This window comes from Chrysochloris asiatica, unplaced genomic scaffold, assembly GCF_000296735.1.
Source record: "Chrysochloris asiatica unplaced genomic scaffold, ChrAsi1.0 scaffold00245, whole genome shotgun sequence".
Taxonomy (NCBI): Eukaryota; Metazoa; Chordata; class Mammalia; order Afrosoricida; family Chrysochloridae; genus Chrysochloris; species Chrysochloris asiatica.
The window spans coordinates 577,060-589,197 of NW_006408763.1; the positions used below are offsets into that span (position 1 = coordinate 577,060).

The window sequence follows — 12,138 nt, forward strand, 5'->3', positions numbered from 1 at the left end:
GATTATAATCAATGTAATGAAACAAGTTATATGAATGGTTGAATGTGAAACTGATGATGTGCCCTGTAAACTTTCACTCAATCCACAATAAAAACCTTAAACTAACAACAACAAAAAAAAGATGGAAGGACTATAATCACTATACCAAACAAAAATTATCGATGTTCAATCATTCCAAGAGGTAACAAATGATCTAGAACTGATGGTACTAAAAGAAGATATCTAAGCTGTACTGAAGGCACTAGTGAAAAACAGGGCTCCAGAAATTGGTGGAACACAAATAGAAATAGTTCACTAGAAATTTCTACCTAACCAACCATTTGGAAGAGATCCATATTGTGACTATTCCAGAGAGGTGACCAACCATATGTAGAAATTGAAGACTATTATCAATATCATATGCAAGCAAAATTTTACTGAAATAATTTTAAAATGGCTACAGCACTGTATGTACAGGGATTGCCGGAAATTCGTCAGATTCAGAAGACATGGAATGAGATGGATCTTGGCTGAAAGCAGAGAATACCAGAAATATATTTACTTTGCTTTATTGACTTTGTGGATCATTTTTTGACTGTGTGGATCATAACAAACTATGGATAACATTGTGAAGAATGAGTATTCCAGACAATTTGTGTTCATGAAGAACCTGTACAGAGACCAAGTAGTTGTTCGAACCAGGAGATACTGAGTGGTTTAAAATCAGGAAAGGTATGCTTCAGGGTTATATTCTTTCACCATACTTATTCAATCTGCATGAAGAAGAACATGGCATCAGGATTGAAGGAAGACTCATTAACAACCTGTGATATGCAGATGATACAACCTTCCTTTCTGAAAGCAAAGAGGACTTAAAATATTTAAATGAAGATCAAATCCCACAGCCTTCGGAATACCTCAGTGTAAAGAAAAGAAAAATCCTCAAAACTGAAGCAATAAATACATCATGACAAATGAAAAGATTGAAGTCAGACTTCATTTTGCTTAGCTCCACAATCAACACTCATAGAAACAGCATCAAGAAATCAAACAATGTATTGCATTAAGCACATCTGCTGCACAAGGCCTCTTTAAGAGTGTTCAAGAGCAAAGATACCAGTTTAAGGACTAAGGTGTGCCTGACCTAAGCATGGTATTTTCAGTAGCCTCAGTAAACAAAACCGTACAAGAACTGATGCATTTTGAGTTATGGTGTTAGAGAAGATGGACTGCCAGAATAAACAAATTTGTGTTGGAAGAAGTATAGCCATAATGCTCTTTAGAAATCAGGATGGCGAGACTTCATCTTTCATACTGCGTACATGAAGGGAGGGACCAGCCTCTGGAGGAGATCATGGATAAAGTGGAGGGTCAGTAAAAAAGAAGACCCCAAATGAGATGGATTTGCACAGCAATGGGCTCAGGTGGAACAACTGTAAGGATGTCAGGACTGAGCAGTGTTTCGTTCTGCAAGGAAAAGACAGGATCACTACGAGTTGAAACTGACTCGATGGAACTTAACAACAATCTTCTACAAGTGTGTGAGGCATTTCCTTTGACAGTCTTGCATTCTGGGAGATGTTGCAGTGTGTGGCAGAACCCTGGGATTTGAAGGGGAGGAATGGTGACTGATATCAAGAATTATGGAGGGGTATAAAACATGTTGGAAAAGTCAGATATTTTGGATATATTTAACTTCCACCTCATAGGGACCAGCCTCATGTTGATCTTTCTATAAGACACTATTCATGAACAGGGTCAGACTACTAACCCTGTATCTCTAATTTACTTGTGCAATTTAAAATAAATATTTAAAGTAGTCAATAACTGAGATATGTATGAATCAAGTCAGTATTCAGATGTTTCTATTTATCAGATATATCTGAGGCAGGATGTAGAAAAGATCAATATATTGTCATTTCTGTCTCTCACAGTGACTGGCACATAGCATGGACTCAGTAAATGAGAGCTATAATTCTTTATTACTTGTAAATAAAGAAGACATGGTTGGCCTTTCCTTAAAAACCAAAAGTCTCTTCTAGGTGCCGGGCAGCACCAGATGCTCTTGCTGGAAGGCCAGAGCGACACTTAGGTGGCAGTTCTCTTTAAGCCTGACCATACGGAGCGCTTCATTCCCTGTGCAGTCTTCACATCTTCCCAGTCTAGTTTGATGTCCGGAACCTCGTCTTCTGGCTCTGGATCCTTTCTCAAGGCTCTTTGGGGGGAGGCAACCACGATGGGAAGAGGGCCACATTCTTCCCGGAATTCCACAACATGGAGACTCTTCTTATCAGCCAGCTGTTGATGGGTTTCCTGGACAAAACCAAATTAAGGTTTAGGTGGCATCAATTCAAAGAGCAGGACCTTGTGTCATTCAGAGGGAAGTCATCAATAAAAACAATGCACTACTTGAGGGAATTTAAAAGACTATTTCAGTTGATTCTAGGTAATGTATGAGCAGGTTTAAAAAGTTCTTGGAAAAACATAACTGAAAGACAATGGAATTTCTCCTAAACTTTTTGAAGTCCCCTCATATTTTGTGGCTAAACTGTGGTAGAATCATCCCAACTTGATATCTCCATCCCTAATTGGAAAGGAGGAAAGGGTGGGTCTTAGCCTCTAATCTCTTGTTTTCTAAACTCTCCTGATTGTGCGTGAATTTGTGCAAAACTGGAATCTGAAGCTCATCATGGCCCTAGAGCTACCAGTTTACAAATATGTCGGGGAAGAATATACGCAGAACCTTACAGGGCTTCAGTCAATAGCAGACTAGGGAACTCTACAGAACATATAACCTGGTTTCTTCAACAAACACACTGCAAGGAAAAGACAGACGGGATTACAGACTAAGAGAAATGTAAAGGCAAAACAAAAAATTACAACGAACTGATCTTTACTGAAACCTGACTAAGATTACATAAAACAATTTTTATTTGAGAAATGGTTTGATATTTGAGGATCCTGAATTATTGTTTTCTTTCAAGTATGATAATAGTATCGTAAGGTCTTTTTAAAGACCTTATCTTTTACAGATATACAATGAAATATTTAAGGATAAAATAAAATGATTTCTAAGGTTATTTTGAGAGCTGGGCACAAATGGCACTGAAAACAAAACTGGCCACAAGGTGGCAACTGATAATGCTGGCCATAGGGACTCACTACAGAAGGTGGCCAAAATAGACTGGACACATAAGTCAGTAAACACAGTGCATGGTTTAGCGACAGTACATAACAGAACCTGGTATGTTCAAGCCCACGTTTCCAGACTTGACGACCATCTTATAACATCCTATACCTATATATGTTTAAAATGTGAAGAGATGAGCTGTTTTACAAAACTAAAATCATAATACTTTAATAGTACTTTTGCTTTTGTTGTTGTTAAGTGCTGTAGAGTTGACTCCAACCCACAGAGACACTGTATTGGGTTTCCAAGGAGCAGCTGGTAAGCTTGACCTTGCAGTTCAACGACTTTGCAGTGTGACGCATTAGTCCACTGCACCACACCAGAATTCCACTTTTGCTTTTTAATAGCAAGTAAAAACAGTAATTTATGAGTTCTATCAAAAGGGGCATGGGGCACAAATGCAGGTAGTATTACTATGTCTCTTGATGACAAGAATGCACATTTCAAAATCTCTGAAATTGGAATGCTTCTTACAAACATTCTCATGCCACTGCAATTGGTGGCAAAGTTTTCTTTCCTTTTAAATAATGCAATTTCTTATAAATTTGGCATTTGAGAAGGGATGCTGTTGTTGTTAATTGCCACTGAGTCATTTCCAACTCCTAGAGACCCCTGTATGGGCATAAGGATTAAACAGAAATTCTATATAAATTTCTTGAACACAATATACAATGGGCAAAACAAAACACAAAACAGAGTTATCAAGAGAACTGGAGATGCCTGAAAGTCCCTTGGTACCCACACTAATGCTAGGGATGAGGAGTGGCTGGTGGGTTTGAACCGCCGACCTTGTGGTTAGCAGTTCAGTGCTTATCCTGCAGTGCCACACCAGGGCTCCTAAGAAGAGGTAATTACATGGCAATTACATCAGAAGGTACAAAGCATGAAGAATAAACAAAAACAGCACATAAAAAACAAGCTGACTGGATTAGATATATCATCTATATAAAATCAACATCTCCATTACATCAAACAATTTTGAATTTAGAGGTCGCTTTGAAGAATGTTTAGGTGTCACCAATACTTAGGAAAAAAAGACAAAGTTGGTCAAAAAAGATGTTTTAACCAAAGCTGCCTTTCTGCTTTAATTACTATTCTTATTTTAAACAGTCGTGTAAAGTATTTCATGAATCATTTTATTTATAAACAACAAGCACTCTTCCTAGGAAGCCCCTGTCAAAGTTGACTAAAAGGTCAGCAAATGGAGTCTTTCGAAGGTCTGCCCATTTAGCTCTGCTGAGGTAGAGGAGGGGCACTGCAGTCACAGCCCTGCCCTCAGGTGTGGAACAGAATAACGTCAGCTGAGCAGATCCCCCAAGCCCCATCTATGAAGAGAAATCATCTTGCATATTAATGTGCACTTCCCTCTACTAACTCAGGTGTCTGTCAGAATATCTGCCTACCCAGGTAATGAGAAACCAGACTGTGCCCCGACTAAAGACAGCTCCCTTGAGTGGAGAGGTGTCCTAGGTGCCTCACTGTAGTCCTGGCTGAAAAGGCTACCCTACACTAGAGAATTTTCTACTTGACAGTGCCATATTTTTTAACAAACACATATTCTCTTCAGATGAAGTATTCAGTTTTGAAACATTTGAATTTGAAACTGCAAACACCCGAGAAGTATTTTCCTAAACAAGCACTTGGTTTTAAAACATTTCATTCTGAAACTTCAAACACCCGAGAAGTATTTGCCTAAAGATTAATTTTCATTCATCTAATTTCTCAGTTGCACTAACCTGATACAGTCATAGACAGAAAAGAATGCCCGAATCCTCAGATGGCCCCAGAGAGTGTCTCCAGGAGGCCTCCATGACCTTGTAGTCCTCATACAACAGACACATAGGCTAGAGCTGCTGCCAGACCACAGGGAGGCTTACCTGGCGGGAGAGTCCATGGAAGAAGCCCCGGGTGAGATTGAGCATATTGACAGACCCAGTCACCTTTGCATACATGTCTTTGATGCCAATGAGTCGGCACAGGGTAATGATGGCACGGTGGCAGCGGAGGCCATAACCTAGAAGAGGGGGAAAGAATGCACATTTCAAAATTTCTGAAATTGAAATGCTTCTACAAACACTGTCATGCCACTGCAACTGGTGGCAAAGTTTTTTTTCTTTTAAATAATGCAATTTCTTATAAATTTGGCATTTGAGAAGGGATGCTGTTGTTGTTAAGTGCCACTGAGTCCAAAAGCTGCCCACAGGCCTGCAGCACAGGCAGCCAATTGCCCTGCTGGTCTTCACATCACATGGCATTGACATGCAGCTCCGCAGTGCAGGCCACAGGGAAGAGCAGGCACTGGGGTTCACATCCTGGCTTCACCACCACATAGGTGACCCCTGGTAACTTACTTAATTTCTATGATTACTTATTGAAATGAGATGGCATAAGGGTTAAAGGGAATTTCTATATGGATTTTTTTTTTTTTTTTAACACAGAACACAGTGGGTAAAACAAACACAAAACAGCTATCAAGAGAATTAGAGATGCCTGAAAGTCCCTTGACTCTAATGCTAACTACAGATGAGACTCAATCTGCTCTTACCCTTACATCCCATCTACTTCCTCCCAATGGAAAAACTCTTTTGGCTTTGGTAACACACCCATCCTCTCCTGGATTTCCTTCTAGCGGCTGGCCCCTCCATCTCACCTCCTTACTGTCCTCTATATTTCGAATGGTCTCCTCTCCAGTCAACTGCCTTACACTTGTCCACCTGTGAACCAACTTCCAGAAAGGAGAGCTTTAAAACACAACAAACACTCCCATTTAATGCTCTCAACTTCCCACTGTTCTCTGAATTAAAATAAATAACTCCACAGTTTATAAAGCCCTCCATGACTTGAACTGTATCTCCTGCAGCTTGGAATGGTCTCCTAGCTCCCCTACAATGGTCTCACAAAAACAGCCCATCAGAGACACCTTCCTTGAACACACTACAAAGATGATGTCCTTCCTGCCACACCCTTCCCTACTTTACCCAGTGTCCTGATTACTGCAGTCAGACACTTAGTGGAACTTGAAACACTGCTTTTGTTCACTTGTTTATCCTCCAATTCTCCTCAAGACAATGTGGGCTCTATGAAGGCTAGGATATTATTTGCTTACCACTGTATCCATACAGCCTAAACCAGTACCTGGCAAATACAAGTGTACAAAGAAAAAGGCCCTAAGTTTAAACTTTGATATTCTGACTAGTCAAGCATGAAAGTCAGCACACATCTCCCAGCTTAAAGGCAAGATTTTACTCTAGAAATTGCACACAACTGGCTTTCTAGTTTCCGGGTTTTCATAGCAATTCAACATCTACAGGTAAAAACTGCATTGTGACTATAACTACAGTCTCATTAGGAACTATGGTAGCATGGTGGTTCTGAGTCGTGCTGTTAACCTCAAGTCAGCAGTTTGAAACTACCAGCCATTACATGGGAGGAAGATGAGGCTTCCTGCTCCCGTAAAATTTCCAGTCTCAGAAACCCTATGCAGGGTTGATATGAGTCGGAACCAACTCCACAGCACACCACCACACAGTCTCACTAGAACTGTCCCTTCTACTTAGAAGAGTCAACTGACTGCCTACTCCAAGGCTAGGCTAGATGATTTTTCATGTAAGAGTTGGGAACTTCAGAAGGTAGCAAAAGGCAGGCAACAATGGGGTTGTTTGTTCTGTGTGTGTGAAGTTACACACACATGAAGCACATGTCCCTGGGTAAACATAATGTGAGCATGTACAGATGTACATACCCACAGCGGGCAGGGCGGCTTCTCTGGAAGGAGCTGGGAAGCAGTCTCTGTGGCACCAGGGCATAGATCCACATGGCTCCGCAATATCACTCAGCAGAGCTCAGTGAGACAGCCCAGTGCCTGGACCATGGCAGACACTCCAGGAATGGTAGCCATTGGCTTGTACACACACAAATGTAGACAGAATTCTAGTCAGAGTCTTACGGTCAATTATTTGATTTGACTTTGATTGTGAAAGCTTCCAATCAAGGATTGTGTCAAGAAACACTTTTTAAATAGAAGTTGAATGTGTGTGTGTATGAGATATGAAACCTCTTGATGCTGAGTGACATTTGTTACTGTTAAGTGCCACTAAATGATTACAACTCATAGCAACCCTGTATAGGGTTTATAAGACTAAATCTCTGTGGGAGCAGAAAGCCTCATCTTTTTCCCTCTGAGCAGCTGATGAGCTAAAACCACCAAACTTGTGGTTCCTGGTCCCGTGGTTACCCTACTGAGCCACCACACTTCTGAGTGACACAATACTGAGTGAAATCAGTCAGTCACAAAATGACAAATATTGTAGGAGACCACATTGTAAAAAGTTAAGAAAAGATTTTCTTGATAAAAGAAAACATTCTATGGTGGTTACCAGGGTTGGGAGTCATTGTTAAGTACCATTTGTTAAGTACCGTGGAGTCAGTTCCAACTCATAGTGACCTTGCACAGGGTTTGAGGATGTAAACCTTTACGGGAGCAGAAAGCCTCATCTTTCTCTCAAGGAACGGCTGGTAGTTTCGAGCTGCCAACCTTGATGTTAGCAGCCCAATTCGTAATCACTACGCTACCAGAATCATTCAGTGGTAGAAGGTCACCATGTTAACCTGTGTGATGGGGCAGGCACTGCACAACAAGAGGGAAAGAGGAAAGGTTAAGGGAGCAGGAGACATAAGGAGAATGCAAGAGTAAATACTGTGAACTGATGGTACGTGGAGGGGATTGCAATCATTGTAATGAAACGAAATATGTGATTTTTGAATACAAGCTAATGGTCTGCTCTGTAAACCTTCACTTAATTCACAATACAAGGCTTTAAAAAATAAAATAAAAACAGAAACCTCTTGCACCATGTGAGGAATTAAAGGATATCCTGCAGCTAGGGTCAATTCAGTGTGTCCAACTGTCAAATCGGTTTGGGAATGATGCCTTCTCTAAGTACCAATGAGAGGTGCACACTGTAGAGCAATAAAGACTGACCTTAAGGAGCACAAACTGCTCTTTAGTTTTCCCACTTGACATGTAAGTTTCTCAATGGTTGTGATCCATCAGAAGATCGCCAGGCCTTTCTTTCAAGAAGCATTTGGGTGGGTTTGAACCATCAACCTTTCAATTAATAGCTAGGTGCTTAACCATTTGCACCAACCAGGGACCCCCATCCTTTTTAAAGTATGATGACTATCTACAAATATCTTCTCATAGAACTAGTAGTATACAGCAAGAGTTTAGGAAATATCATCTATAAATAATCTTGCTGTTTCAGCTTCAAAATTAGAATATTTTAACCCAGTATGGGTGATGGGTTATTTTAAATTAAAAAACCTAAAATAATTGTAGCTTTGATTAAAAGGCAGAAAAGACAAAAAAAGGTAACTTCTGAAATTAAATTAAAATTACAGAATCATTAAGAATTACTGACATAAATATGTCTAAACCAGTACTACCCAACAAAAATATAATGCTAACTACATAGGTAATTTACAGTTTCCCCAGACACACTTAAGTTATTCAGACCTCTGAATAAACGCTAACCAAGAAAACTAAAGTTAGCAGTTCAAAACTACCAGCTGCTCCGTGGGAGAAAGATGAGGCTTTCTGCTCCCATAAATATTTACAGCATCGGAAACCCTGTACAGGGTCGCTATGAGTCAGAACCGACTCCACAGCACATAACAATAACAACACAGCACGGACAAATTCTCTGGGAGGAACTAATGTCCCTACTCTGCCAAACCCATCTACTCATTCAGCTGCTATTTCTAATTCACCCTGTGCTCTTCCCACCTACAACTACTCTTGCTTGTGTTACAGAAGGCTGTGTAAACTGACTGTTTAGTCTGAACTTCCCTCAGAGCTTTGGCATTTCAAAATGGGTGCGAGTTAAGGCGACCAAATCTAGAGCTGACATGATGGAATTGTTATTTCTTTGCTTTATTCAGCAAACTGAAAAGTCTTTTAGTTACCTCTGGGTTGCTTCTTCATCTTGATGTGCGTCCTTTTAAATGTTAAAGAAATATCATGGAAGACTGAAAGGTAAAAACACAAGCACAAGATTAGGAGTGCGGCTTTACTGCCACTGTATAGGTCACAGTGCATCTCCTACTACCCAACGCAGCCAGCGAACAATGGCTACAGAGGAGTGACCGATTCTGGTTTTACTCGATTCACTAACCTTTTCAGGAGAGAAACGCTCTTGACATTTAACATAGTCACTTGTAAGAATAGAGTAACAAGCAGAAAAACACAGAGATCCCCATAGTGCTTGACTGTCACACACATCGAAACATACACTGAAATTGCACGTACAGAAAAGAGGAACACTCACTTGTATGGTCTTCATATCGCTCTATGTAATGCAGATAGTGAACTGCTCTGTTCTTTGCCTGACATAAAGAATGAAAATACTCTTCTTACAACGACTGCTGAAATTCACATTTTTCAAGAATTTCAAAATTACAATGCAGCCTACTATGGAAAATTTCAAACTTATATTTAAAAATGTTATTACTTTTAAAAAGTAAAAACTTGAAAAAAAAAAAAAATCATTATCATACCTTAAAACAGTAACAGTAATTATAGTACCATTGACCAGCCAATGTCAAAATCCCCAGCCATCTCATAATTTTGACAATCGATCGCAAGTGTGGTAAAAATGATGCAAATAATGTGGGTGCTTCTGAAAAGGCTTTTTACCAGATAAATAGCCTATGACAGCAAGCCTTCTAGGAAGGCTCTGGGGCCAACTATCATTTTCGAGTGTGTGATTGTCCTGGGGTTGGGCAAAGCTTACTGATCCTGTACTGAACATCAACAAAAGAAAATATACATACTTTTCTGAAAGCATCCATCCTTTCAGTAGCTTTCCCAATGGCAAAACCTTTCAAAGAAAAAACAAAATCATAAAAATGGACATAAATTTGACATGTAACGCATCTTTCACTACATTCCAAGTTTCAACTGCTGCCATCTTTCATGGTACATCAGCTGTCTAACCGTTTCCCCTACCCGACCCTACCCCCCACCACACACACACAGAAAACTTGCTATGTCCAAAACATATGTCAAAGCATGAGGATAGAGATTTGCTTATCAGTTTTGGACATTCTGAAAATACTACATTTGAATGAATCTATGAAAGCCAAGATTAGATGTATAAATTTCTTTTATGACTCTAAATGAAAGAAATTAGACATGCTCAATAAATAAAAAAGAAACTGTTGCTGTAAATTAATAAGGCAAATGGTTTGGGACATTTTTCAGAACATATTAATCAAAAAGGAAGGGGAAAATGCATTTGACATTGAAGCAGCAATTTTATTACAAGCAATTTTCCCTATCAGTACACTTACAAAGTATTACAAACTGTGTGTACATGAAGCTCACTTTTTTTACTAGGAAATTGTAAACAAATTAATACTCAGCAATATTCAAATATTATGTTTATCCCTACAAGAGAACACTATATAAGCAGTACAAAGAATGAAGATTTATTTATGTTAATACAAGACCTCTGAATAAACGCTAAGCAAGAAAACTAAAGTACAAAGCTATGATATAATTCCCTTTGTGTACATTTTTTTAAAAAAGGTACATGCTAATACATAAACACTAAATTTCTGGAAGGATACAAAACAACAGTAAAGAGTAGTATCCTTTGGCAGCATGGACAGAGGGAAGCTTTTCATTGTCCTAATTATCTGTACTGGTGGAGCTGTGGGTTAGATGTTGGGCTGCTACCCACAAGGTCAGCAATTCAAACCCAAGAGCCGCTCCCAGGGAGAAAGACAAGGCTGCCTGCTTTCATGAACATTTGGTCTCAGAACCCTATATAGGGTCATCACTATGAGTCAGAATCAAGTTGATGGCAGTGGGCCAATTACTTACATGTATTAATTTGGTATTTTAAAAGTGTCATTATATATGCCACAGAGTCAGTTCCAAGTCACTGCAATCCTCTATAAGGTTTCCGAGGCTGCAAATCTTTACAGGAGCAGAAAGCCTCATCTTTCTCCCAAGCAGCAACTAGCAGATTTGAATTACTGACTCGGTGGTTAGCAGCCCAGCTTGTAATCCACTATATTACCAAGGAGCTCTGGTAGCATAGTGGTTACGAATCAGTTGTGAACTGCAAGATCAGCAGTTCGAAACTACCAGTTGTTCCGTGGGAGAGAGATGAGGCTTTCTGCTCCTATAAAGATTTATAGGCTTAGAAACCCTGTATAGGGTCACTATGAAACTGAACCAACTCTCAGCACATAACCACCACCACTACCACCACCACCACCACCACCAGGAAACCTTAATTAACTATATGCATTCATTTTACTTGAAAACAAGTCCACAAGAGCCAAAATATGACTTGATATATCCCAATTTAGAGATCATCTGAAGAACAGATTTGATGCATTAAACACTAAAGACCAAAGACCAGAAGAGTTATGGGATGACATTAAGAACATCATACATGAAGAAAGCAAAAAAGTCATTAAGAAGACAAGAAAGAAGGAAAAGGTCAAAATTGATGTCAGAAGAGACAATGAACTTGCTCTCCAGCATAGAGATGCTAAAGCAACTGGAAGAAATGAGGAGGTCCAAGAGCTGAACAGAAAATTTCAAAGTTCAGCTCGAGAAGATAAAGTCAAACATTACAACAAAATGTGCAAAGATCTGGAATCAGAAAAACAAAAAGGAAGAACATGCTCAGCATTTCTCAAGCTGGGGGAACTGAAGAAAAAATTCAAGCTTCGACTTTCGTTATTGAAGGATTCTCTGGACAAATTATTGGATGATGCAGAAAGCATTAAAAGAAGATGGAAGGAATACAAAGAGTCACTGTACCTAAAGGAAATGGTTAACATTCAACCGTTTCAAGACGTAGCATATGATCAAGAGCCAATGATACTGAAGGAGGAAGTCCAAGGTGCATTGAAGGAATTGGCAAAGAACAAGGCACCAGGAATTGATGGAA

The 12,138-nt window shown here is 39.6% G+C and overlaps 1 protein-coding gene across 1 annotated transcript in view; it reads right to left on the reverse strand.

The window, feature by feature from the left end:
* Nucleotides 1-2,067: 2,067 nt before the first annotated feature.
* The window catches only part of MRPS5 (mitochondrial ribosomal protein S5), a 28,918-nt gene continuing 18,847 nt past the window's right edge, over nucleotides 2,068-12,138 (reverse strand). The window contains exons 6-10 of the mRNA XM_006873546.1: nucleotides 10,001-10,047; nucleotides 9,496-9,553; nucleotides 9,134-9,196; nucleotides 5,047-5,183; nucleotides 2,068-2,292 (exon numbers count right to left, since the gene is read on the reverse strand). Coding sequence (XP_006873608.1) covers nucleotides 2,068-2,292; nucleotides 5,047-5,183; nucleotides 9,134-9,196; nucleotides 9,496-9,553; nucleotides 10,001-10,047 — 530 coding nt within the window. The remainder of the gene's footprint in view (nucleotides 2,293-5,046; nucleotides 5,184-9,133; nucleotides 9,197-9,495; nucleotides 9,554-10,000; nucleotides 10,048-12,138) is intronic.